At 36.7% G+C, this 27,128-nt stretch overlaps 2 protein-coding genes across 3 annotated transcripts in view; one reads left to right on the top strand and one right to left on the bottom strand.

Moving 5' to 3' along the window:
- Positions 1-9,455, bottom strand: part of CEP76 (centrosomal protein 76kDa) — a 25,221-nt gene extending 15,766 nt beyond the window's left edge. The window contains exons 1-7 of the mRNA XM_004683722.2: positions 9,278-9,455; positions 8,124-8,279; positions 6,987-7,068; positions 6,148-6,372; positions 4,393-4,578; positions 3,669-3,766; positions 3,181-3,309 (exon numbers count right to left, since the gene is read on the bottom strand). Of these exons, the coding sequence (XP_004683779.1) occupies positions 3,181-3,309; positions 3,669-3,766; positions 4,393-4,578; positions 6,148-6,372; positions 6,987-7,068; positions 8,124-8,279; positions 9,278-9,340 (939 nt within the window). The 5' untranslated portion in view covers positions 9,341-9,455. The remainder of the gene's footprint in view (positions 1-3,180; positions 3,310-3,668; positions 3,767-4,392; positions 4,579-6,147; positions 6,373-6,986; positions 7,069-8,123; positions 8,280-9,277) is intronic.
- Positions 9,456-9,848: 393 nt separating this feature from the next.
- On the top strand, positions 9,849-26,809 carry PSMG2 (proteasome (prosome, macropain) assembly chaperone 2). 2 transcript variants are annotated; one of them, XM_004683721.2, is made up of 7 exons: positions 9,849-10,034; positions 14,569-14,740; positions 15,325-15,383; positions 19,277-19,395; positions 20,648-20,821; positions 25,379-25,499; positions 26,588-26,768. In XM_004683721.2, exons 1-7 carry the CDS (start codon positions 9,978-9,980, stop codon positions 26,678-26,680), a joined length of 795 nt encoding a protein of 264 aa, XP_004683778.1. In that variant the 5' UTR covers positions 9,849-9,977; the 3' UTR covers positions 26,681-26,768. The 2 variants fall into 2 exon arrangements, with proteins under 2 accessions (XP_004683778.1, XP_012581212.1); XM_012725758.1 differs by lacking the exon at positions 25,379-25,499 and having other exon boundaries at positions 26,588-26,809.
- The last annotated feature ends 319 nt before the right edge of the window (positions 26,810-27,128 follow it).

Raw genomic sequence — 27,128 nt, 5'->3', positions numbered from 1 at the left:
AAAAAAAACTTAATCGTCTTTCAGCAGTACTAAAATTAGCTGTCTTAACTTAGCTGTCTTACTATTACTAGTTGCATCAATGTTTACTAGAAAAGACAGAATTTTACATTCATTTTTTCTGGGTTTGACTGATGGGTGTACTTTCTGTGAACTGATCAAGCTTAAATTTTAGCTTACAGACTATGCACAATCATAGGATTTCAAATACACTTTACTGTAAAAACAAAACAAACAAAAAAAAACAGTTCTTAAATGTCACATCCTAAAATACAAATTTTCCTACATCTGAAAATTTAAAAGATAATCACTAATTACTATTGCAGCATTAACAAAAAAAAAGGAGGGTGGGGAGTGAAAAAAAGAACAATGGATTATAAGATTCCCCACTATCCCAAAGTAGAATGCATAATGACATTAGGGACTAGATAGATGTTTGGTCAGAATCAATGTAAATACTTAGCTCCTGTGTGGTATTGTTAGTCCTTTTCTTTTAACTCTACTAACAGACAAGACAGTAGATGCATTTTCCCATATTAATTATCAATAGTAGTGTCTCAGGATATATTTCATTACAGCAGTACTTGGAAATTTCAGTATTTCAGCTTCTAGAACTGCACTAGTAAGAATACCACTAACCACATGTGGCCATTTAATTTTTAATTAATAAAGTTTAGAATTCAGTTCATTAGTTACATTACCCATTAACGTGTTTGTTAATTAGCCATACATGATTAATGGCTAGCATATCCGAAAGCTGATATAAAACATTTCCATCAATTTATTAGGAAAAAATGTCCTGAACAAAATCCACAAACAGGTTTTATGGACCCCACCTACACTCCAGACCAAAGATATTCAAGACACCAAGAACTACAAATCCCATAATATCATCACTGAAAGGAGGATTGCTGGGACTTGAGGGTATACTTAAGCAGACAGGTTTGGTATAAAACCAGACATGTGGGCCTTGGGGGCCTTTTGGTTTTTGCTGGGATTCAGTACGCTATTGAGTCCCAGCTCAGTGGAACTAGTAGGATGCATTCACCAATTTATCTCCCTCTCTTTCTCCCTGAGTTATTCACTTCTTCATATCCCCTTTTAAAAATAAACCCTTTATTAACCTTTTTATGTGTGTCTGCAGTTGAGTCTTTTAAGTCCCTTTTAGGCACACAGGTGCCCCAAAGTCAGGCAACCCATACTGGCATTGCCTTGTAATAATAAAATCTAGGGAAAAGAAAATAAAGCTAGAAAAATACGTAAGATCTGAGAGAAAGAGAGTTGAAAACTAGATTATACTCATATAAAAAAATATGTACGAGACTGACTACACATAAAATATTGGAATGGCTTCTCAATGATACAAAAAATATGGATTTGATTGTATATTTTATGAAAGTATGTTAATGAGAAAAATAGGCTTAAGATAACAGGAACAAAAGAGGCAGAGATTTATATAGTGAAAATGCTGCAGTTAAATATTACTGGTCATTTACTCAGAGATCTTGGTTACACATAAATTACTGCATGCAATATCACCTTAAAAAATACTCTAATAAAAGAACATATGCCCAGAGTCCTAGTTTTGCACAAAGAAAGCTGAGCTTATATGTCTGTTGCAGTGTCAGAGCAATTAAGTATCAAGGATACAACCCAAATTAAACAAACTGGATTTTCATCTACTCTAATTGTGTTAAAAAAAAGATTTAAAAAAATAATTGAAAATAAAAACAAAATAAAACAAAAAATGTATTATGTTATGCAGTGAAAAAAAAAGTTACTTAAAACATTCATTCTTTTTCTCTCCTGCACTGCTGGTGGGAATGCAAACTAGTACAACCACTATGGAAAACTGTTTGGAGGTTCCTCAAACTGCTAAACATGGAGCTTCCCTACGACCCAGCAATCCCACTCCTAGGTATCTACCGAAAAGACACAAAAACACTGATTGAAAAAGATACTTGTACCCCCATGTTTATTGCTGCTTTATTTACAATTGGAAAAACATGGAAGCAGCCCAAATGCCCAAAAGTAGATGACTGGATAAAAAAGATGTGGTACATATATACAATGGAATATTACTCAGCAACCAAAAAAGAGAAACACATGTCTTTTGCAGCAACTTGGATGGAGCTGGAAAAGATCATGCTTAGTGAGATAAGCCAGAAAGAGAAAGAAAAATACCAGATGGTTTCGCTCATAGCAGGAGTATAATGGACCAGGCGAGAAAATAACAAAAATAACGAACAACCATATACCAGAGACATTTTGTGGGGATGGAGTGGGGAATGGGATCAAAAATGGGGGGGGGGGAGGGAGAGGGAAATGCACGGGATTATGGTGGTGGCACACGGGTGGATTTGGTGATGGGAAACCCGCAGGGATTACAATCGAGATGGAAAAAAAATGTGCAAAATGATGTAAAAATAAACTTTTGTAATTAAAAAAAAAACACACAAAAACATTCATTCTTTTTTATAAACTTTCATTTGTCTGGATATATACATGTTACATATTTAAGTTAAATGGGCCTTCCCTGGTGGCCTAGCAAGTTAAAGCACAGCACTAAGAAGCTAACGCCACTTCAGTAGGAGTTTGATCCCTACCCGCCCGAGATGAGCCACAGAGCTATCCCACCCAGGAGGTGATCCATAGCACAGCAGACCTCTCCTGACCCACCCGCTGTTCCCCTCAACAGTGTGCTTCATTGATCTGCCTGTTCTGCTCCCCACCCTGTCTCCGGTGAATCCTCTCACTGTCCCTGCACCTCTGGTCTGTACCCAGTTCTGAATGCATAAATAAATAAATCTTTAAAAAGAAAAACAAACAAATTTGTTAAATGAAATCTGTATTAAAAAAAATTCTCAAATACTGGTGTGAAACTTTTTTAAAAAAAGATTTATTTATTTATGCATACAGAACTGGGGTACTGGCCAGAGGTATAGGGGGTGAGAAGATTCATCTGAGACAGAATGGGGAGCAGAACAGGCAGATCTACTGAAATACACTGCTGAGGGGAGCAGGAGGTAGGTCAGATGTCTGCCACACCATTTGGGTAACCACCCTGGCCAGGGATCGAACTTGTGCTGCAGTGGCTGCAGTAGCTTCATAGTGCTGTGCTTTAACCCACTGTACCACCAGGGAGAGACCAGATGTGAAACTTTTCTAATACAACTTACAAACCTGTGCAAAAATCTTAACCAGCCGTGAGCTATGTGAGGGTCGAATTTGCAAATATTCTCTCCACCATTGCTTAGCATATACAAGAAATAATCGCTCTCGCTCTGCAGTTTTCTGTCGCTCCAAAGCAAGCTTGAAATTAAAAAAAAAAAAAAATTAAGTATTTTTCAATTTCTAGTCAATTTCCCTAATTACTACAAAATATTTAACAATCCATATACACCTCTATCACCACTCTCATTGAAACCATTATTTTCTTTTGCCTGAGTCTCCTCATGTTCCTTTTCCTACATTTCTACCAGTACAATCCAGCCTCCACACTACAGACAATGTGATCTATTTTCTTCCAAATTTTTTATAAATTATGTTGCATTTATGTTACCTAAAACTCATTAAGGTGATTTTTTAAAAAAAAAGAAAAGAAAAAGCACTTTCTAGGATCAGTACATAAATATATTACACGAAAACAAGAGAAATTTAGAATGATTTACCTGTGTATTCACCACTTCTTGAGACAATGTTTGATTGAGTGGTGGGTACATCTCAAGTTTTATATTTAAAATTCCCACAGACACTTTTGATTCTGTGCCTATAAAAATGAATTTTTAGAGCTTCAGGTTTCAATATATGTGGGCTAACCAATATCACAAGAATTTTATATTTCCCACTGATTTTCAAAACCTAGATAGCTCCATTATTCTATGCATAAAACATCAGTACATTTTGTTAACTTTCAATGTGTTAGCAAATAAATTTGGGGTAGGCTATAAGATTCTAAGGAGACAATGGTGAATAAAAAAGACATTTCTTTCTTCAAGGAGTACTGCTCACTGTTGATGTGAGCAATTTAGCATCTGTCTGAGACCCACTTTCTCACATGTAAAGGTGAGAAGAATGCTACTCTATAATCTTTAAGAATCACTACTGCAGAAGGTGAGAATCTTAATTTTCTTTTTAGTCTTATATATAATCAAATTAACCTGGAAGTGCCCTCAAAATTTCTATATTCATTTTCCAGGAAAAAACAAATTTAAGCCAAGTCAGATTTAGTGAAGTGCTGTGCCCATAATATTCTACAAAAATTTACCAAGACAGCAATACTAGAGTCCAGTTGTAATTCTAACAAAATTTGTTTTACTTGTTTATAAAAAATAAAATGCATTTACAAATGAACTATAGGTATGAAAGGGTTAACAGTACTATTAATGATCATACCTACACCCATGAGTTCCACAGTGAGATTGGTCACTCCATTTTCTGAGCCCAAAACTGATCGCCACTCAAGAAAATAGGATGCTACTAAAGTGGTTTCACCAAATATATCTATTTTGATTAGCACCATATGAATTGGATCATTTATTGATAACATTGTTGTTGAATCAGCCATTCTAGTTCCATCACCTAGTAACACAAACCAAAGAAAATTATACCATATTGCATATCTGGATAGGTAAATTGAAAGAATACTATAGAAAACAATACTAAATAATATTTATGTAAAATTAAAAAGAATAATTTGATAATGTTTCACAAAGCGTTCAGCTGACTGACAACAGTTGTACATTCCTATCTCTACCATCAACGTTTGAGGGGTACAATTGTAACAAGTTATCAAGCTATGTAATGCTTTTTAGTGTTTCTGATCTTTAAGAAGTCTGTTCTGGCCCTCCCTGGTGCCGCAGTGGGTGAAAGCACAGCACTAAGAAGCTAAAGTCACTTCTGCATGAGTTCAATCCCCGCCCCAGAGGTGACCGCATGGCGGCAGACCTCTCCTGATCCGCCCACTGCTCCCCTCAGCAGTGTACTTCATCTATCTGCCTGTTCTGCTCCCTACTTTGTCTCTGGTGAAGCCTTTCACCGCCCCTGAACCTCTGGCGTGTACTCCAGTTCTGTATGTACAAATAAAATAAATCTTTAAAAAAGGAAGTCTGTTCTTTAAAAGTACTTGACTAAATTATATGCTATGACAATAAAAAGCCTTCATATATTCCAACATTAATCTCCAAACTACCTCAATTCCTGTATCTCCTGAAATAATTACTATATTTAGAAACCTGAAAGATCTAGTACCTTGGAGCCAAGATTATTAAGTCATTAAGACATTATTAAGACATTGAGTCTTATTAGGATAACATTTTTCACTAGAGCAAAAAAATTTTAGTTGTGTATTAAACACATTAAAATTTAAAACTCAAATGTTTACATCAACAACTTACTAAGTTTACTATGTTGACAAAACATAAAAAAATACCTTTACAGAAACAAATAGTATACGCTAGAGAATTAAAATTTGACTTGACCGTTTTAATCTTTGTGCACAAATTTGTAAAATGCTGAGCAAATGCTAGCATTATCAAGGAAAAACTGTCACTATTTAGACATAGATAAGGGAACTCACAAAGTAAAAACAGATATTATGTGTTAAAGAATTTCAATTATAATCATCTGTGAGAACTGTCCCATGTGAGTCTCTGTCATTTCTCTCATTAAGCATGTTATTAAATATGTATCACTTTATCTTAATTATAAATTATTTGAGTTAAACAGTATAACACAGCTACAAGAATTGCGTTTCAGTCTTGAAGTTATAAAAAATGAGTTCTATTTTCACATCTAAACTTTGATTTAAAACATTATCAAACACTATACATTTAACCACCTTTCATAAATGAGAAAGATGACATCTCATTCTCTACTATATCCCCAGCACTTGTCTAGCACAGAACCATGCATCTCATAAGCATTTAAATCTTACTAAAGAACAAGTCACCAAAACTGTCAAAAATATATGCTTCAGAGAAATTAGCAGAAAACAAAGCAAAAAAACAGTAACAGTTTATACACAAAAGAGTAATGGGGAAAAATTGTAACAAGACTAGAGAAATCCCCAAGTTATAAATCTTTCCTTATAGTTATACTGTAATGAAACCAAAGACTGTTCAATTAAAATAATTTATTACTACTTCTTACCTAAGCTTTCTCTGTGTACTTCAAGTAAAAAGCCATCATGAAAATCTGGTTCACAGGCACATGGAACAGGTTTAGAACGAAAACGTTGATTTCGAAAATGTAAACATAAAGTAAAGGTGGAACAAATTTGTCCCGGTAAAGGCTCAGGTTCTTGCAGATGTTCCAAGAAAGCTTTTCCACCCAAAACCTGAAGGTAAAGATACCTCCGAGTTGGATCAATATTAGCTGTAAAGTGTAGCAATAAATATGAGGAAACTGCCAAATAACTTAGGGAATGTGATCAATACAACAGGAAATAACTTGACAGGAATAAAACCAAAGCCAAAAGAAAAAAAGAGTACAAATTTTACTGCATAACAGGACCATTTGCACTTTGGAAAGAAGAGATACATAATGTATCTTTTCTGGGTATATATTCTGGATACTTTCTCTCAGTTATAAAGATATCAAAGTCAACATTTAGGATACATTTAGGATACATTTACATTTTTATTTCTTATCTTACATCCCTTCTCCAGGTCAAGCCAACTCCACCACCAACTCCACAATTATCAACCATATTTCTTAAGAGCGTTATATTTACATATCATTTTTAAAAAATCAAGGCTGTATATGGTTTTATAAAAATTATGAAAACATAAAAAACAGGTTCTCTTATATTCTCTTATACACTGTTATATATCTTCGGACATATTTAATACAAAAGTCTAACTTTTTTGCTAATTAACCATAAAAATATTTTACCCCGGAAAAAAATTTTTTTTCTATCAAATACCAAAACCTAGAGCACATCAACATGCAGTACTATCCACATTTAATGTTAAAAAAATTACACATACTTTTTCTTAACAATGTTGACTGTCTCTCAGTAAAACAAACAGGTTGTTTTGGAGAGGAAGGAAGTTCTTGATCAACACTGTCCTAGAAAGATAAAAAAAATCAAAAACAACTTAGAAAACAAAAAATCACTAGTCAGGACATGCCAAAAAAGGGGACAAGCCACTGAATTAAAAAACAAAATAAAACACCATTATTTTCCAGAAATTAAAATAATAAAGCCCTGCATAAAAGGGCTTTATTGTCACTATGTAATTGGTCACTTCTGAAGTCTAATACCAAGGAACTGTCTACAAAGAATGTCCACAGAATGCTAAAAACAAATCCCTAATACCTCAAACAAGAATAAACTTTCTCAAAGTCTCATATTTTACTGCATAACAGGACCATTTGTGGTGGAATTATAATTCCACCACAAACTCATTTTAATAAGGAAATGATAGTGAGATGCTAATATGTCAATTTTTATAACAAATGGGTTCATAAACCTCAAAAACCAAAAGAGGATACTGTACCAAAATACATATTCCCTGGTGCATTATGGAGTCCATCCAATTTTTACATTAAAATACTCAGGTTTTGAGGTCACAGTTTCTCATTATTGCCTCATTTCAAAAGCCTAGTTAGTAATTTGTGCACTGTGAGGTTATCCTACTACTGACCTATTTGTATGAAAATATTAGAAGGTTCTTAGGTAATTATATTCTTAAAAGAAAAGTGATGCTAGCTTATCATGTAGAAAATAGTGCCAAAAGTATTTATTTTAAAAGTAGACTAATCTGAAAGCAAAAACAAACAAACAAAAAAACATAGTGCAAAAGAAGTAGGTTCTGAACTAATGTCACTAAAATACATGTACTTTACATGTACTTAAAAATTACAGACCTAGAAAATGACAAAAGAAAACAGTATTCCTCCAGAAAAGAATAGGGTATCTAACTCCAGTTTCACTGGTACATAAATTTACCTGTTCTATTCAAGAATAGTTTATATTTGGGTGAAAAAAGGGTATTACTAAACAAAATGGTCTATTTTAAAGTGGTTTTAATAAAAGAGGAGTCTCCAAATATGTAGCCCATAACAGCATTAAGATCAGAATATACTTATACTCTCAATTCAGCACCTAAAGGATTACTCACAGAAACAAAATTAAGTTCTTTCATCACATCATCAATGATTCCACGACGTCTAAGGGCTTTCATCAAATCTTCTGTGGATAACTGTTGTTGATCAGGTGCCAATTCTTCTCGTATTGTCTCAGCAAGGATTTCTCTTATCCTACCATGGACATCCATCTACATAGAAATTCATATTACAATTTACAATGTTACAAAGCAGTCAAATAGCTAACTTCTTTCTCAAATAACTCTCCCCCAAAACACTGGGAGAACATATTGATTAAATTCAGAACAACACAGTAGTAATCATAAAATTGTTACAAGAATTCGGTAAGAATAAATTTAAGTTGTTTTTAAAGGAAACTATTTTAACATGACATTTTTAATGGAAATTCTAAAAATAATCTCTTCTTGTCTACTGCTTGTTACCATTTCCCCACAAATAATACTGAACCAAAACAAATCTCAGTATAAGCAAAAGAACACAGACTTGGAGCAAAACTAGTGTGAATGTCAGCGTCCAACTTAATACATGTAACCCTGAAATAACTTATTTACCACTTAGTTTTCTGGGGGGGGGGGGGAAATGGTGCTCTCTCAGATGTATTGTGAAAACTAATCCCTGAATGCTAAACATAGCACAAAGTTTGGTACACAGTGCGCAATCAACCACAGCTTTCATCACTTCAGATTACTGCAGTTAGATTTAGCACCTCAAAGACAATGTTTCACTGCACAGTCTTTAATAACTACTCTTTCGTGTCTTCTTTGGGAACTCCTGATTTGGTTCATCTTCAATTACATACAAATCCCACGCTTAAAATAATCCCGATTCTTGACCTGTGAATACAGACTTGCTACAAACACAATTTACACTCGATCTGACTTCCAAGAACTTCTCCAAAAACGGTTTATTTTCACAACCGTCCTAAACACGAATGCTTCTGGATCACTTTCTGACTCTCCTTAGCACTCTCTGCGCTCGTTGTCTTATCCAGCTTAGAAAGCCCTTCGGTTTCCATACCCGAAATTTCTGTCCCTACAACGACCACGTCTCAAAATCTTTGCTAGAATCCGGGCAAACGGGAGCGCCAGTCCAGGGCCACCGGGATGCGGCTCAGAGCCACAAAGCCGGCAGGAGGCTCCGGGCTCGCCCCGCGCCCGCGGTCCCTCACCTTGCTCAGCTGCTGGTGAATGAGCTGCTTCAGCTCCGAGGCTTTCTCCGGAGGCAGCGACATGCTTGGGCCGACACTTCAATCCGCTTCCAGCGCGCGGCACCGCCGCCCGGCGGGAAAGTCGGTCCTTACTGAGCACCCGGCTCGCGCCGCCACTCGCCTCACGCAGCTGGGGTAGTCGGGGTTGGAAGGAGGGGGGGGGGGGCGGTCGGGGGATTCACTGCGCCAAGACCAGCCTACGGCCGAGCGGGAGCCCAGGCCGAGGCTGCTGGGGCGGCACCCAACTGTTTCAAACGGCGGCGGAGCGCAAGGCCCCGGGGCTGCCCCTCGCCCGCCTGAGCGACTCCGTTTGCAGCTTCCCCTACCCCCAGGGTTTCTACCCAGCGAATTCAGCGCGTCCCACCGCGTCCCGTCTCTGGGACTTGATAAGGTCTCTGGGTGCGCTCCTCACCCCCGTCTGTCTCCCGCTCCCTGCCCTAATCCGCCCTGTGGTCTGGCAGGTAGTTGGACGGAAATCTCAGGACCCCGCGCCAAGGGACTCGAAGGACCCCTCCCGCTTGGTCCTCGGCGGCCGGCGTCGCTTTTGGCTCTAGGGACGCCAACGTGGGGACACGGCTCTCAGGGCGCGGTTTCTGCGGTGTGAGCCCTCTACCTTCTTCCAGGACGATATACATCCCCTCCTTCCCACTTCACCGCGACCATGTTTATTCCCTGTGGAGAGTCGGTCCCAGACCTCTCGGGTTTCACCCTCCTGATGGTGAGTCCTCACTTTCTCGAACTTTCCACTGCCTGACTTGACTGCCACCTCTCAGAAGGCGGGTGCGGTGTGGTCGCCACCCCAACCCGGGTTTTTCACCCGACCCTGGGAGAGGGAGAGCCCATGTTTCTCTTTCAGATTTTTAGCCTGTACTGAAAACAGGGAGGTTGTCGCGCGAAGCGGCAGTCCAAATAGAACTCTTGGCTGGCGCATCACCAAACGTATCTAAGACTACGGTCTTTGTTGACTGTAAAACTTAGTGCGCTTGGATATTTCATCTACGTTGCACTTACGGTATGGGAGTCATTTTCCATCGTTTTTAATGATAGAAAACCTTCAGCTAGTTTTAAAGTCAATCTTAAGCTAACAACCCATTGCCGTTAGCCATTGTTGTTTGCCAGTACTCGCTAATCTAAGGTTTTATCGCTCCTGCAATTTCCCATGTTCATCTTTTGTTAAAATTAACATGCTGTTAAGTGAAAATAGTTAGAATATGACTAGGCTCTTGTCCTCAAAGAGTTAACTGTCTAGCTGGAAGCACATGTAAATCAATAAATGCTAGGTAGAAGTTTGATAAGGCTAGTTTGAAAAGGCTAGAGAAAAGATGTATTGGGAGAGGTTGGGACTATATATATATTTAACTTGGAATCTGAGGGGGATGAAGGGTGAGGAACTACGGGAGAAAAACTCATAAAGGAACAGATTGAAGGTTGCCAAAGGGAGGTGGAGATGAGGGAAGAATACCAAAATGAGTCCTGGTGGTGAAGAGGTACAGAAATTTCCAGTTAATGTGATTAAATCTGGGGTGTATGCAGCATAGTGATTGTAGTGAATCGTGTATTGTGCATTTGAAAGTCCCTAACAATAAACGTTCTTACAAGGAAATAAGTGGTGATGGATGTAAAATAAATTTAAAATATGTGCAGATATCAAACCTAAAACTGATACAATGTTATTTATATGTCAGTTATATCCTTTCTTAAATACAATAATGGGAAAATCATTTTTTTGTGGTTTTCACTGTAGTTATATACACAGTAGATATCAGTGCTGAAATTAATGGATGATAGTGTATTGAGAAATAAGATTTTGCATAATTTCAAAGTATCTCCCTGGGACATACTTATTATTTCACCAAAGGGAAAACAAATAATTTGTGGAAGATATCTAAGAGAAAAGAAAAAGATAGAGGAAGGATTGACTAAAGGATGATGGTGCTTGGAATTAGTGCATTTCAGGAAAAATGTATGTCACAGCAGAGGCACAAATAAATGCATGGGAGACCTGGGCAGCAAGGAGTTTGGAATTGCTGGAAGAACATTGAAAAAAGTAGTCTGAAAGCCCTGTTAACCCAGAAGACACCATTGCAAAACCACTGCAATTCAGAGTGATATAATGCTGAGACAGAACAATCATTCTTTCTTTCATTAAATGTTGAACACCTAAATCTAGAGAAGAAAGTATTTCAAGAATGGATGCCACCTGTCAGAAGTCATCGAGGAATTGTGAAAAATAAAGGAGGTATATATAGGTTATTGGCAGTAACCTTGACAAACAATTAACAGTGGAAAACAAGGAAGCAACATTGGAGCCAGTTCAATGAATGAGAGGAGAAGTAGAATTGTGTATATGTATGTGTATTCATACATTAATTTAGAGTTAAAGTACCTTCTTATGTTTTCCTGGAGAAAGTACACATGCTAATGGGAAGATATTCAGTATGAGAAAAAGGTGATGCAGGAGATGGAGCATCTAACCAAAGTAGCAAAGTATTTGTGAAAGAAAAAGGAAATTATAGGAAATAACTAGAGGTTTAGGTTTAGTACATGAGAGTAGTAAGAAGTATCACTTGTATGCTGAAAGCCAAAAACAAAAATGCAATTGAAATTATAGGAAATAACTAGAGGTTTAGGTTTAGTACATGAGAGTAGTAAGAAGTATCACTTGTATGCTGAAAGCCAAAAACAAAAATGCAATTGCTCAAAGAATGCAGAGGAAGAGCTACATTAGAGAGATGCTTTGGGGGCCCTCCCTGGTGGCACAGTGGGTTAAAGCTAAGTAAAGCACTATGAAGTGATCCACAGCTACTGCAGCATGAGGTAGATCCCTGGCCAGGGAGGTTAACCACATGGGGCAGACCTTTCCTGTCTTACCTACTGCTCCCCTCACAAGTGTATTTATGCCTGTTCTGCTCCCCACTCTGTCTCTGGTAAGTCCTCTCACTCCCGGCAACTCTGGCCTGTACACCAGTTCTTGTAGGGATAAATAAATAAATCCTTAAAAAAAATAATATTTATGCCTATAGAAACTGGGCTATAGGCCAGAGGTGCAGGGGGTGAGAAGGTTTACCAGAGACAGAATGGGTAGCAGATCAAGCAGATTGACTGAAATATACTGCTGAGGAGAGCAGCGGGCAGGTCAGGAGAGGTCTGCCACTCCTTGTGGGTCACCTCCCTGGCTGGGGATTGAACTCATGCTGCAGTGGCTTCAGATAGCTTCATCTTGCTGTGTTTTAACTCGTACCACCAGGCAGAGCCTGGCATAAATATATTTTATAAAATAAAATAGATGTAATGATACAATATTGGCCTTCAAAAAAAAAAAAGATACTTTGGAAGATAGAATCAGTATGGTTAGTAAGGGAAGTTTTCTGGCTTAGATAATTATGGGGATGATTTTTTTCTTTTTTAAAAAGTTTGTTTATGAAGGTCTTTGTTCAGACCTCCAACCTTTCAACTTGTCCTCCCACTACTGGTCTGTATGTGGTTCTACCACTCTTAGGTCTTTCAGGTTATAGTTACTTGTCAAACTAAAGTGAGAGACTTTCTTTGATCAACCTATATAAAATTGCCACCAAAGGCCCTCCTTGGTGGCATAGTGGGTTAGGACGCAGCACTGCAACCTAGGGGCAGCCGCTTCAGTGCAAGTTTGATCCTCAGCTCCGGATGTGACCCACACGGTACAGTAAACTTCTCCTGTCTCGCCCATTGCTCCCCTCAGCTTTGTACTTTGTTGATATGCCAGTTCTGTTCCCCACTCTGTCTCTGGTAAGTCCTCTCACTGTCCCTGCACTTCTGGCCTGTATCTCATTTCTGTATGCATAAATAAATCTTTTTTTAAAAAATTGCCACCAACTACAAATGTGTACACTCAATTTTTCTCCACAGCTCTCACCACTGTTTACTTGTATTTATTTTGGTAAGCCATTCCCTCACTAGAATGGGAAGCATTCGGAGGGCAGGAACTTTTGTCAGTTTATTTTACTGTGTTCTCACAGTATAGAGCAATGACACAGTAGGTGTTCAGTAAGCATTAACTCAAAACTGTCATCTTAGAGGAATTAGGCAAAAGAAAGATATCGAAGGAATCCCAACAAGGGAAGAAGAAATAAAGCCATCATGTGTAGATGATATGATAATATACATAAAGAACTCTAATGACTCCACTGGAAAACAAAAAACTAAATTGAAACAATTAGTTTGGCAAATGACTGGTTATAAAGTCAATCCACAAAAATCAGTTTCTATTATGTGAAAATTAAGCTAGAAAAAGAAATTAACAAAATTTCCATTCACGATTACTTCCCCAAATTAATATCTAGGAGTAAAAAAAAAATATCTAGGAATAAACTAACAAAATACGTGAAGGACCTACACAAAGAAAACTATAAGGCGTTGTTAAAAGGTTTTCAGGAGACAAAAGATGAATATCAGGTGACTTTGCTTTTTTGCTGAATATAACAAAAACAAACAAAGTGTCAGGAAAAACAAAGACAAAATGTGCACACTTACTGTGGATATGAGGCTTCCAGCAGGCGAGAGGGCAGGAAATGGGTCAAAGCCAAGAAGGGAAAAGCACAAGGGACTTTGGTGATGGATTGCTGTGGTGGTTGGACTACAGGGACATTACCAGAGAGGAGAAATCAAATACAATCCAAAAATTAACAAAGATGTGAGAAAATAAGTACATAAATAAGTGCGGTATATATACACAATGGAATACTACACAGTAATCTAAAAAGACAAGCTTATGCCATTTGTGGCCCCTTGAACAGAGCTGGAAGAGATTATGCTAAGCAAAAAAGTCAGAAAGAATAAGATAAATATGGGATGGTTTCACTTCATATGCACAATATGAAGAAACCAAACAAAGGGTCAGCTCAGCCAAACTGAAAAATTTGCCCTTGAAGGCTGTCTTTAGAGTGGAAATAACCATAGGGGGTGTTTAGAGAACAACAAAACATTTTGGTGGACTATGAGTGCTTTGGTGGTGGTTAGGCTCTGGCAACAACACCTGAAGGGGGAATCCTGTACTTCTAAGATGTAAACAATGAGGTAAACCAATGCTACCTTCCTAAAATATACTAAAAAACATCTACTATGGAGGAGACCCCTATGATACTTCATTTGCAGCTACTGTAAGTCTGTATGTAACTTTGATGCTGTCAGCTTTCAGTACTGGTGCTATGGTTATTTTTCTCTAAAAATGACGTTAATCTTCACTGGTTACTAAACATACTTTCTAATGATTTCAGCCAGCTGTATCTGTTGGAAATGTTGGCCAACTTGCAATAGATCTGATTATTTCAACTCTGAATATGCATAAAATTGGTTACTTCTATACTGACTGTCTTGTGCCAATCGTTGGAAACAATCCTTATGCAACTGCAGAAGAAAACTCAACAGAACTCAGTATAAATGCCGAAGGTATGTATATTTATTTTACTGCAAGGTGAACTTACTTTGAATTAGAAATAGACTACAGTGTTTTGTAAAAAACATTTAACACCAGCTTTATGCAGCTTTTGTGACATAGTTCTATTCTTTTTACATCTTAGTCATTTCTTTTTTCTTTTTTACATTTTAAAAAGACTGGGAAACAGGTGGGCAGGAGAGCTGCCTGTTTAGCCATTTCTTAATGGTAGCTTTTAGGAGTGATGTGATTGTACTGGTATCTTTAAATAGAATTTAAGATTTCCTTTTTTTCCTCCCTTTTGATCTTAGTTGCATTTTTTCTTTTTATTTATATAAGCATCACTAAAGTTAGGAAGAGGGAGGGAAAGAATTCCAAAAGATTCAGTTCTGTCAAGAGTTTTTCATAAAATAAAGCCAATATCTGTATTTGAAGTTACTTCTAAGATATTTTTAAACATGTGACAATCCATATGTTGTGTATATTTTTTAAAAATTTAAATAAAATGTTCTTACAATTCAGTTTTAATTCTTGTCATTTCACTTGTACAACACCTTCATTTTACTATCATAATTATTTCATTTTCTTATCTTTGTAGTATATTCATTACCTTCAAAGAAACTCATGGCTCTTCAGTTAAGATCCATTTTTATTAAGGTTGGTATGTTATATTTGCCTTTCTAAGTTGACTAATGTAAAATATAACAAAAAATACTAATAATTGAAAGATAAGATTCAGGGGTCTCCCTGGTGGCTCACTGGGTTAGGACGAAGCACTCCAAGCTACCAGCAACTGCTTCAGTGTGAGTTCGATCCCTCACCCCGGAGATAACACATGGCACAGCAGACCTCTTCTGACTTACCCACTGCTCCCCTCAGGAGTGTACCGCATTGATCTGCCTGTTCTGCTCCCCACTCTGTCTCTGGTGAATCCTCTTAACTCACCGCCCCAGCACCTCTGGCCTGTACCCCAGTTCTGTATGCATAAATAAATCTTAAAAAAAGAAAATTAATATTCAAAGGCATTTCTGTTCCATTTATTTTGTGCACAGTTAAGAAAGGTCTGAATCTATAGAGGAAAGCATAACATCTCAGCAGTGTTATAATTATTTCATGATTTATTGAAAGAAATTGGGATATAATTTGCATTTTACTTCTAGGGTAGCATTGGTGTTACCGGTTTTTTTCATTTGATTACATTTCAACCAGTGCCATCAGCATATAAGTTATGTGCTAGAATATATTTCAAATCCAGGTTCTTTCCTTCTCCACTGCTACTGTGTCAGTCCAAACCTTTGTATCACTCATACCCAGTCTGTTCCTAAGAGTACCACCAATGAATCTTTAAGCCTATGAGGGTCTTCATCTGTACTATCTGATATAGTAACCACTAGCCACATGTAGCTATTTAAGTTTTGACTCATTAATTAAAAATTACTAATGTTCAATTTCTCTGTCACATGTGCCACATTTCAAGTTTTTAGTAGCTGTACAAGCAGCTACCATCAAGAGCATTTCCAGTATCACAAAAAATTCTGTTGGACAACTGCTCTTCCTAGTCTAACTTCCAACTACTCTTGATATTTATTTTCTATTTCCTGCTTTTGCTCATCCTGCTTCAGCCACACTGGTCTTCCTGCTTTATTCAAATAGGTTAAGCTCACTCTACTCAAACTCTTTATGTAACCTTCTATGCCTAAAATGCTTTTCTGCTGTTACCTAAATGCTTCGCTTACTTTACTCCTTCCTTAAATGAACACTTTTTGATTATTTAGCTTACTTATACTATGCCACCTAACTCGCTTATCATTATTTATTATCTGTCTCTAATAAGAAAGAAGTGACCTATGCAACTTTTTTTCATTTTAAAACAATATTTACTTCCTACCCCCCTCACGTGTAGATCCCATAGGATTTCCTACCCCAGTTCGCCCATGCACCATCACCACAGTCCCCTGTGCTCCTCCCTTCCTCCTTCTGATCCCTCTCTCTCCTCCAGATCCCTCTCTCTCTTCCTCCCTGCAGGATGTTTCTGGTTTATAATTGTCTGTTTGTTTTGTATTGCTATTTTTCTTCTATGTCTTACTTGGTTCCCCTGTATTCCTCCTATAAGTGAAACGATCAGATATTTTATTTTCCTTCTAACTTACTTCATTGCACATGATCCCTTCTAGTTCCATCCATGTTGCTGCAAATGGCACGAGTTTATCTTTTTTTGTCTGCTGAGTAATACTCCATTGTGTATATATACCACATCTTCTTGAGCCAATCGTCTATTTTGGGCATTTGGGCTGTTTCTAGGTTTTACCTGATGTAAATAATAGTGCTGCAGTAAACATAGGGGTACAAGTATCCTTTGAATTGATGGTTTTATATCTTTTGGGTAGAGCCCTACAAAGGGAATTGCTGGGTTATTTGGTGGCTCCACTTTTAATAGTCTGAGGAACCTCCGTACAGTTTTCCAAAGTGGTGTACCAGTTAGTACTCCCACCAGCAATGTAGGAGAGTTCCTTTTTCACCACGTCCTCACTAACATTTGTTGTTATTTTTTTTTATTTGTGCCATTTTTATTGGTATAAGGTGGTATCTATCTCATTGTGGTTTTGATTTACATTTCCCTGATTATAAGGGATGTTAAAGATTTTTTTCATATGACTATTGGCCATTTGCATTTCCTCTTAGGAGAGGTGTCTTTTAAGTTCTTCTACCCTTTTCTTGAGTGGATTATTTATTTTTTGTTGAGTCATGTGAGTTCTTTGTGTATCTTTGTGATCAGTTCCTTATTCATTGAATGGCATGCTAAGATTTTTTTTTCCCAGTTAGTGGAATGTCTCTCTCTGTTTTTGTTACTGTCTTTTCTGCTCTACAGAAGCTTTTCAGTTAGATGTAGTCCCAAGTGTTTACCTTTTCCTTCATTTTTTTTTTTTTGCTTTGGATAATGAGTCTTTAAAGATGTTACTGAGATGTATGTCTTACAGTGTGTTACCTATGTTTTCTTCTATGTATTTTATGTATTCAGGTCTTATGCCCAGATCTTTTATCCATTACTTACTCAACTCTTATCACTCTTAAATCCCTAGCTTTTAGTATAGTGCCTTCCATGTGGAGGAACTCTCAATCAGTGTCTATTGAGTGAATTAAGGTATCATCTATTCCGGAAGCCGGAAGTTTAACAATATTCCTCCTCTGTGCCCAACCTAGTCTTTATTGTTATGTAAATGGAATTTACAATACGTATTTCATGTTGGAAGTAATACTTTGAGAATCTGTTATACAAATAGATCATAGTTTACCCGTAATACTGGTGATGGACTGTTCAATTTTTTTTTTTTAATTTCAGGCTTTTGTGAATAGTGCTATGATTATTTTAATACATTTAGACTCTTCAATTAAGAATATCATACTCAATTTTTTTTTAAAGATTTATTTATGCATACAGATTTGGGGTGCAGTTCAGAGGTGCAGGGACAGTGACAGAGGAAGGAGCAGAACAGGCAGACTGGCGAAGTACACTTCTGAGGAAAGCAGTGGGCGGGTCAGGAGAGGTCTGCGCTATGTGGGTCACCTCTGGAGCTAGGGCTCAAACTCGCACTGATATTGCTGTGGCTAGCTTGCAGTGCTGTCTCCTGACTTGTTGCGCTACCAGGAAGGGTCCCATGCCCAATGTTTTATAGTTCTTCACTAGTTGCTGCCACTTTTCCATTGTGCCACATGGCTTTTGTTCTCTTCTTAATGTCATAAGTGCAAGAATTAAATGACTTAAGCACTTCTAAATGAAATGTTTGGCGGTTGAAAATAAAGTATTTTAAAAGTACCAAATACTTACTGAGGATTGATTTTTTGCACAAATATTGGTCCAGTTAGTTTGTGTCTACTACTGTTTAATCCTCACAATAAATACTAATATTATCCTCAATTTATAAATAGAAAACAAGCACAGAAAGATAAAGCATTTTGCCTATGTGGTAGAAGGCTGAGCCAGCATTCTAGGGCAGACAACCTTGCTGTAGGGTCTGCTTCTCAGCCATTATATTATATTATATTATATTGCCACCCTATTTTTTTTTTTAAGATTTATTTATTTATTCGTACAGAACTGGGGTACAGGCCAGAGATGCGGAGGGTGAGAGGATTCACCAGAGACAGAGAGGGGCGCAGAACAGGCAGATCGATGAAGTACACTGCTGAGGGGAGCAGCGGACGGGTCAGAAGAGGTCTGCCTCACCATGTGGATCTCCTCTGGGGCAGGCGGGGAATCGAACTCATGTGGAAGTGGCTTAAGCTTCTTAGTGCTGTGCTTTAACCCGCTGCACCACAAGGGAGGGCCAGAATAGAATTTTTTGATAACTAGGTTACTTATAATTTGTTCACTGATTGTAAAGAGATAATAAATAACTGCCAGCTCCTCACTTTTTATCTTCATTTTAAGGATAGTAAGTTTATCTAAAAATATTTATTGTATGTACATTATATATCATAAAAACTTGTCAAATATTATACTCTAAAATCTAACTTTTAAATGTTCTTTTCTTTCAATGGTTTATGCAAAGTATAAATCAAAGTCATTCTGTGAAAAACTGCTTTCCTGGGTGAAAAGTAGTAACTGTGCCAAAGTTATCGTTCTCTCCAGCAGTCATTCATATCATCGTAATGATCTACAGCTTCGTAGGTATGTTTTTGCCTTTTAAAAATTATTTTTATGATTTCTTACTGTATTATAATTTCTGTATTAAAAGTTAAAATAAGGAGCCCTCTCTGGTGGTGCAACAGGTTAGGATGCAGCATTGCAAGCTTGCCACAGCTGCTTCAGTGCAAGTTTGATCTCCAGTCATGGAGGTGACCCACATGGTATGGCAGACCTCTCCTGAACCTCCAGCTGGTCCCCTCAACAGTGTACTTTGTTTGTTAGTCAGTCTGTTCTACTCCCTGATCTGTCTCTGGTGAATCCTCTCACTGTCCCTGCACCTCTGGCCTACACCCTAGTTCTGTATGCAATAAATCTTTAAAAAAAAGTTAAGATGAGCTTTAAAAGTCATGAGATTGTGGCCCTCCCTGGTGGCGCAGCGGGTTAAAGCACAGCACTGAGAATCTAAAGCCACCTCCGCATGAGTTCGATTCCCGCCTGCCCCGGAGGTGACCACATGGCGTGGCAGACCTCTCCTGACCCGCCCGCTGCTCCCCTCAGCATTATACTTCATCGATCTGCCTGTTCTGCTTCCCGCTCTGTCTCTGGTGAATCCTCTCACCCTCCGCATCTCTGGCCTGTACCCCAGTTCTGTATGAATAAATAAATAAATCTTTTAAAAAAAAAAAAAAGTCATGAGATTGCATGGCAATATCAAAGAGCTCAACTGAGAAGATAAAGAGGAATGATGGTGCTTAAGACTTACAGGATAGTGTTTGAAAAATTAGAATGATATTTCTGTTTCCACATGTTCAACCATTTGTACTTATAGAAATCCAGTTGCCTTTAAGTATAGCTACCATGCATGTCAGATTGAATTCTTAAATTTAAAAAATACTCTCTAAGAAGTGGAAGTGTAATTATTGAGTTATATTACCATTCATATACCTATAAAGTCATGATGAAAGTATATCAGCTAAGAACAGTCTTTCAAAACTGAATCTTTTTTTCTAGAAATATAACAATAGGCTTTATGTCTAGAAGGGAACATTACTATTTTTATAGGTTTACTTCGTAGTGATCATGCCTTGTTTTCTTATCTCTTTACCTTTTTTCTAAGCAAGCCAAAGCAGTGCTTCTTCAAATCGTATACTTTTCATAGACTGTGGAAGCTTTTGTTTTTGCCTTGTGCAGAGAATATTTAGATAGTAAGATAATTTTTGCAGAAACAGCTGATTATTTGCCCTCCTTTAATATTTGTGTGTTTTTAGAAAGTTAATTATATGATTGTTTCTAGTACTCCCTTTAGGTACCTACTAACACCCTCCATGCAAAAAGGTGTTCAAAATAAAATAAAGAGCCTTAACTGGGAAGAAATGGAAAAAAGCCCCTGCATTCCTGAAATAGATGATTCTGAGTTTTGTATCCGTATTCCTGGAGGAGGTATCACAAAAACACTCTATGATGAAAGGTAGGTTTGTTTGCCTGTTTGTTCATTTGTTTCCCACTTTGTTTGAAAAAGAAATTAAGATAATCAACTATATATTAGATTACTTATTAGAACTCTGAAAATATATTTTACTAGTACTATTGTATTAAAATTCTTATATTTAAGGGAAAGGTTAAATTTTAGTTAGAGGAGAAATGGTTCCTAAATATCCATATTTAATGCTTTTTTATATGTTGCATAGTGATGGATCTTACGTATCTTTTACAGTTAGTCTTTTTTACATTGTAAAGCATAAAGTCAATTAACCTTCTTTAAAATGTACCATTAAGTAAATATGTTCAGTGCTTGTGTACCAGTTATGACTGTCTACTTCCAGAAGTTTGTCATTGTTCTAAATAAGAAATTAGTACTCATGAAATAATAATGCTTATTTTGGCAAAATCAGTAATAATGTCCTCACTTTCATATCTTTTAGTAATTTGAGTCTTTTTTATTCTTTTTTTTTTTTTAAGATTTATTTATTTATGCATAAAGGAACTGGGATACAGGCCAGAGGTGTGGGGGTTAGGGGGATGGGTGTGGGTGAGGGAGATTCACCAGAGACAGAGTAGGGAGTAGAACAGGCAGATTTACTGAAATACACTACTGAGGAGAGCAGTGGGCCAGAGGGAGCAGTGGGCCAGTCAGGAGAGGTCGGCCACTCTGTGTGGGTTACCTCCCTCGCTGGGAATTGAACTTGTGCTGCAATGGCTTTGGAGAGCTTCATTGTGCTGTGCTTTAACCCATTGCGTCACCAGGGAGGGTCCCTTTTTTATTCATATCAATCAAGCTAACCATCAATTTTGTTGATCTTTTCAGAGAACAAACTTGGTTTTAATAATTTTTTTCTTTATTGTTTTTCTGTTCTCTGTCTCCTTTCTGATATTTATTCCTTCCTTATGCTAGTTTTGGCTTTGATTTCATCTTCTTTTTCTGTTTCCTAAAATGTAAACTTAGGTTATAATTATTTTCTTTTCTACTTTATTCTCCAAAGCATAGCATTTTAACTATTCTTTTCCCATCACTTAGAAACTCTGACTGCTTAACCATGATCTGTCCTGCACTACAACCCAGTAACTAGTAATCATTCTTTTGCTTCATTCAAACCTCATTGTGTGTTACCTAGACTGATACATTGGCCTACTAAGGCTACTATAACAAAATGTCACAACTAGGTAACTTAACCAATAAAAATTTATTTTCTTATTGTATTGGAGACTAGAAGTCCAAGATCAGAGTGTCAATTTGGACAGGTTCTGGTGTGTACCTAAACTTGGAGACAGCCTCCTTCTCACTATATCCTCATGTGGCACAGAAAGAGAATTTTCTTCTTATAAAACTACTTTTTTATCAGATTAGGGGTCCACTCTTATGATCTCATTTAACCTTAATTATCTCCTAAAGATATTCAGCAAATAAATTTTGAAGAGTGACAGTTCAATTCATGGTAATTGCTAAAAAGTTCTAATTCCAATACTTTGTCTATTCATTTTGCAGCCGTGTTACTAGAATTAACCTTTTTCTTTTTTTTTTTAAGATTTATTTTTTATTTATTTGTGCATACAGAACTGGGGTACAGGCCAGAGGCTCAGGAGCAGTGAGAGGCTTTACCAGAGACAGAGTGGGGAACAAAACAGGCAGATCGACGAAGTACACTGCTGAGGGGAGCAGCGGGCGGGTCTGGAGAGGTCTGCCACACCATGTGGTCACCTCAGGGACAGGAGGGAATCCAACTCATGAGAAAGTGGCTTTAGATTCTCAGTGCTGTACTTTAACCCGCTGCGCCACCAGGGAAGGCCAGAACTAACCTTTTATAGTGCAAAGTGGTTGACAAATACTCTCTGAGAGAAGCCTGTCAGCAATTTTACTTACTGTTTTCAGACTCCTGTTCCATATACCTTATTATGCTATAGACTCTCCTCACTTACCTCATTCTTTGATGCTCTGTACTCCAGGTAAACTGATAAAACATCCTAAAAGCTGTCTCATTCTTTGGCTTTATTCTCTGTACTTTTCTCCTCTCCTTCTCCCTTGTAAAACCTTACCTAGTTTTCAAGAGTTACTCATCTCACAACTTCTCCCTGGCTGTACTTCATCCCTTCAAACTGATTTATTTATACATCATCCCACTTTGCTTCTGACTGGGTCAGAGTAACTTGTCTTCCTACCACAAACAACTAAATTGGACAAAATAAATCATACAGTGTTTTTAGATACTTGTCAACAAGCAGCACACTTTTGTTCCTGAGCGAAGACAAAGTCAGTCCTACATTTATGATTTCTGGGCATAACAAAAGGAAGAGAGAACTCAAGCAGAGGACAATAGTCTTGCTGAGTTGAGGAAAGAAGAGATCAGACACCTGGAAAATTCTAGGTAGAGAACCAGAAGGGGTTGGGAGCTACTCAGAAGAACAGCTTTATATAGGGATCTTCCTGATTATTTTTCTGAATTCTGAGTCACATTTGTGTGGCCTGTTTGACGCCAAAGAACAATTTCTTAGGTACCTGTAAATTTGCCCACAAAGTTAGCAACAATATGAAAAGGTAAGAAATACATACCTATCAGAATTTTTGGAACATTCAAAAGAAATAACACTTAGGGCTCTCCCTGGTGGTGCAGTGAGTTAAAGCACAGCACTATGAAGTTCTCTGCAGCCACTGCAGCACCAGTTCAATTCCCAGCCAGGGAGCTGACCATATGGTGAGATAGACTTCTCTTGTCTCACCTGCTGTCCCCTCAACAGAGTATTTAAGTACATCTGCCTGTTCTGCTCCTGCCTGTACTGTCCTTGGTAAATCCTCTCACCCTCCATACTTCTGGCCTGTACCCTGGTTCTTACATGTATAAGTAAATAAATCTTAAAAAGAACATTTAAAATGCTCTGTAACCTAATGCAGGTTAAAAACCACTACCAATATTTTTATACTTTCTTTTAAAGTTGTTTAAAAATAGTTGAATGTATGTATCTGCAATATAATGTAACTCTAACATTGATAACTTTAAATTAGAATTCAGTGTATGCAAGGGTTTATCACAAATTTGATTTACTTTTCAAACACAGAAATCTTTTATTTCTAGCCATACCTGTATTTTATGTTCTATGCAACTGTACATTCATTTCAATAAAGAAGTTTTGAAATTGAACAAAAGGGTTGAGATCATACAGGTTGTATATTTCTTCCTCATTGTATACATGAATATTTATTGAAATTTATTTAATACACACATTTCACATTCCCATTATGAGAACATGTACTCTGGTTTCTGAGCCTTCATAACTCACAGAGGTTCCACAAAGCTTGAGAGCAGTTCCTAAGATATCAAGAAACTATGTTCTGAGATGGTAAAGTATTGCTAGCAGCTTCCCACTTCCAATTTTTAGCAGCTGATAACACTGGTAAACTATTTTGCTACCATCTGAGATTTCTGAACCTATTTGTTAAAATTTCCTACAGATAGTAAATCCCTGAGAGCCCAACTCACCTTTATTTCTTTTAAGTCTGTCATGTGGTCTCAGGTACTTCATTTTTCTCAAAATTACTGCTTTTAGGGTGTTAGAAGTAATTTTTACTTTTGTTGGCAAACAGGAAAGTTTATATTGGTGTATCTTCTTCTTATCACTAGCTGGAAGCATTTATAGTATAAAAGGAGACTGTTTTGGAGTCATAATGACTTAGGTTCAAATACTATCTGGCTACTTCCTAGGTATGAATACCTTTGAGCATGTTAACTATATTTCAGTATCTTAAACCTTAAGGTTAGCTTATAGTAGCTCATCTTAAATAAGTTGACTACAGATAGGGTACTATTTTAAGCATGTTGCCTACATTACCTCCTTTTAACCTCACAATAACCTATGAAGTAGGTTCTATTGTGATTCCTCTTTTATAGATGAGGTACACTAAAGCCTTAAGTAAATAGTTCAATATCTGATAAGTGGCAGAACTAGAATTCAAATCTGTTTGTTCTGTCCTTGTTTCTGTTACTTCAAATTGATTCATTTATAAACTTCAAATGGATTCATTTATAAAATAAAGATAAAATTTTCTGAAGGATTGTGGTAAGGATTGAATCATAAAATATGCAGTCAGTGCTTAGTATATAATCACTTAGTCTATCTATAAGAAGTTACAGTACATTTCCCTCCCTTTTGTCTTTGCTGCTTTAGATTATTAAAAGTGGTTATTTGTTTATTTATCTTTTAGTGTCTTTGCTGTGGCTGCTAAAAATCATTGTCTTCTAAAAACATTTTGGGAGATGAAAACATAGTTTATATATTATAGCCAAAGATAGAGGGAATGATTTTCATGCAACTTTGATATGAGGTGCAAATTTGCATATTCCCAGGGTGGACATAAAATGGCTTCTAGTCCTGTCCCTACCAATAGAATATATTTGGTATAAAAGAAGATAAATAAGTTATTTGATGTCACTTTTTCTCATTTCCTAAAACCTGGAAGATTATTACAGATATAAAAATAGATATCAATGTCATATCAGTGGAAGTATACTGAATTAATTCCTTTTATTTGTTTTAGCTGTTCTAAAGAAATCCCAGTGGCAGTCCTGCTAAAATTTGTTTCAGAAGGTGATAACATCCCAGATGCATTAGGTCTTGTTGAGTATCTTAATGAATGGCTTCACATAATTAAGCCTTGTGTAAGTTTTACTACAGTGTTAACTTCTGGTTTTTCTGGTTGTGTATTCATAACCTTGTTTGTTTGCTTTTTCTGTTTACCTTTCTCTTTAAATCAAAGTAATATTGTTTTATGACATAATAAGTTTCAGGTGAAACCGACAATATACTTTACTTATAATGAAATATACTATGCTAAGTTCAATACTAAAAGTACATTTCTAGTCTTTTATCCTATTTTAACCATTTATTTTCTTTCCCTTCTGGTAGCCATTAATTGGTCTTCTAACCTAAAAGTTTATTTTTATTTTCTTTCTTCCATCCATTTGTTTATTGTCAAACGTTATTTTGTATATTATAAAAATACCAAGTAAGTGAAAATTTATGTTAAATATAGATGTGTCTTTATATGAAGTTTAGTTTAAACTTTTTTAAAGGACAAATGACCATCTGTTGCCTACATTTGTTTGATCAAGGCTGATTTTCAAAAAAAAGGAGACTCTTAAGTACTTCATTATTAGTATACATGAAGACAACATCTTACAAAAAAAAAAAATAAAACAAGTCCTCATTAGAAGCCAGGATTTTTCTTTTTAGGAAAGCAAAAGGTATTATTCCTGTGTGAGCCAATGTGGTGGTAGCTATTAAATACGCATTATAGTTAAAATACTTTGCTCTATTATTAAATGAGAGCATTTCACACAGGGAGATCACCTACTCTTTAACAGAAATACTGTAAAGGCCACATTATATGGTTCTTAACAGTTTTTTGAATTCATGATTTTGCAAAGAACAAATTGGTACAAATCACACTGGTTCTTTTTTTTTTTTTTTTTTTTAATGTAATCCCTGTACTTTTTTGTACTTGTTTTTACCAGGAGGACTTATCTGCATCCTTTTTGGTATATCTTTGTAATATGGAACTTGAAGGAACTTCTCTTCAATTAATATAAGGACATAGAACTCACTTGTTTTTCCTTATAAAATGCAATGAAAAGAGTTTTACAACCAAAAAAATCAGAGAAATCTAGAAAAGGGAGAATTTTATAATACATGTTTGGAAAAGATAATGCTGGCAAAATTGAAGGTTTGTTTTGTTGTTTCATTACAGAGTGATGACTCCACAGTGTCTGCCTTGCCCTGGAAAATGCCAAGTTCTTGGAGGTTACTGTTTGGTAGTGGCCTTCCTCCTGCTCTTTTTTGATCCATTTTTAGTTTTACACTGTATGTCCCAAAAGAGCTGTTAACCCTTGTATATATAAAGTTGTATTATATGAGAACATATAAGGAATTAAATCTTTACTTTTTACAAAAAATATATAAAAAATGGATTAATAAAATGGATTTGTTAATGGAAAATCAATGATTTTGCCATGCTTTTCATTATATACAAGTTTTATATAATAAAACATTTCCTAGCTTGTTTTTTTTTAAAGATTTATTTATTCATACAGAACTGGGGTACAGGCCAGAGATGTGGAGGGTGAGAGGATTCACCAGAGACAAAGTAGGGAGCAGAACAGGCAGATCGACGAAGTACACTGCGGAGGGGAGCAGCGGGTGGGTCAGGAGAGGTCTGCCACGCCATGTGGATCTCCTCCAGGGCAGGCGGGGATCGAACTCATGCGGAAGTGGCTTAAGCTTTGTAGTGC

Source organism: Condylura cristata, unplaced genomic scaffold, assembly GCF_000260355.1.
Source record: "Condylura cristata isolate star-nosed mole 26May11 unplaced genomic scaffold, ConCri1.0 scaffold00016, whole genome shotgun sequence".
Taxonomy (NCBI): domain Eukaryota; kingdom Metazoa; phylum Chordata; class Mammalia; order Eulipotyphla; family Talpidae; genus Condylura; species Condylura cristata.
This window is presented reverse-complemented; position numbering and strand designations above follow the sequence as displayed.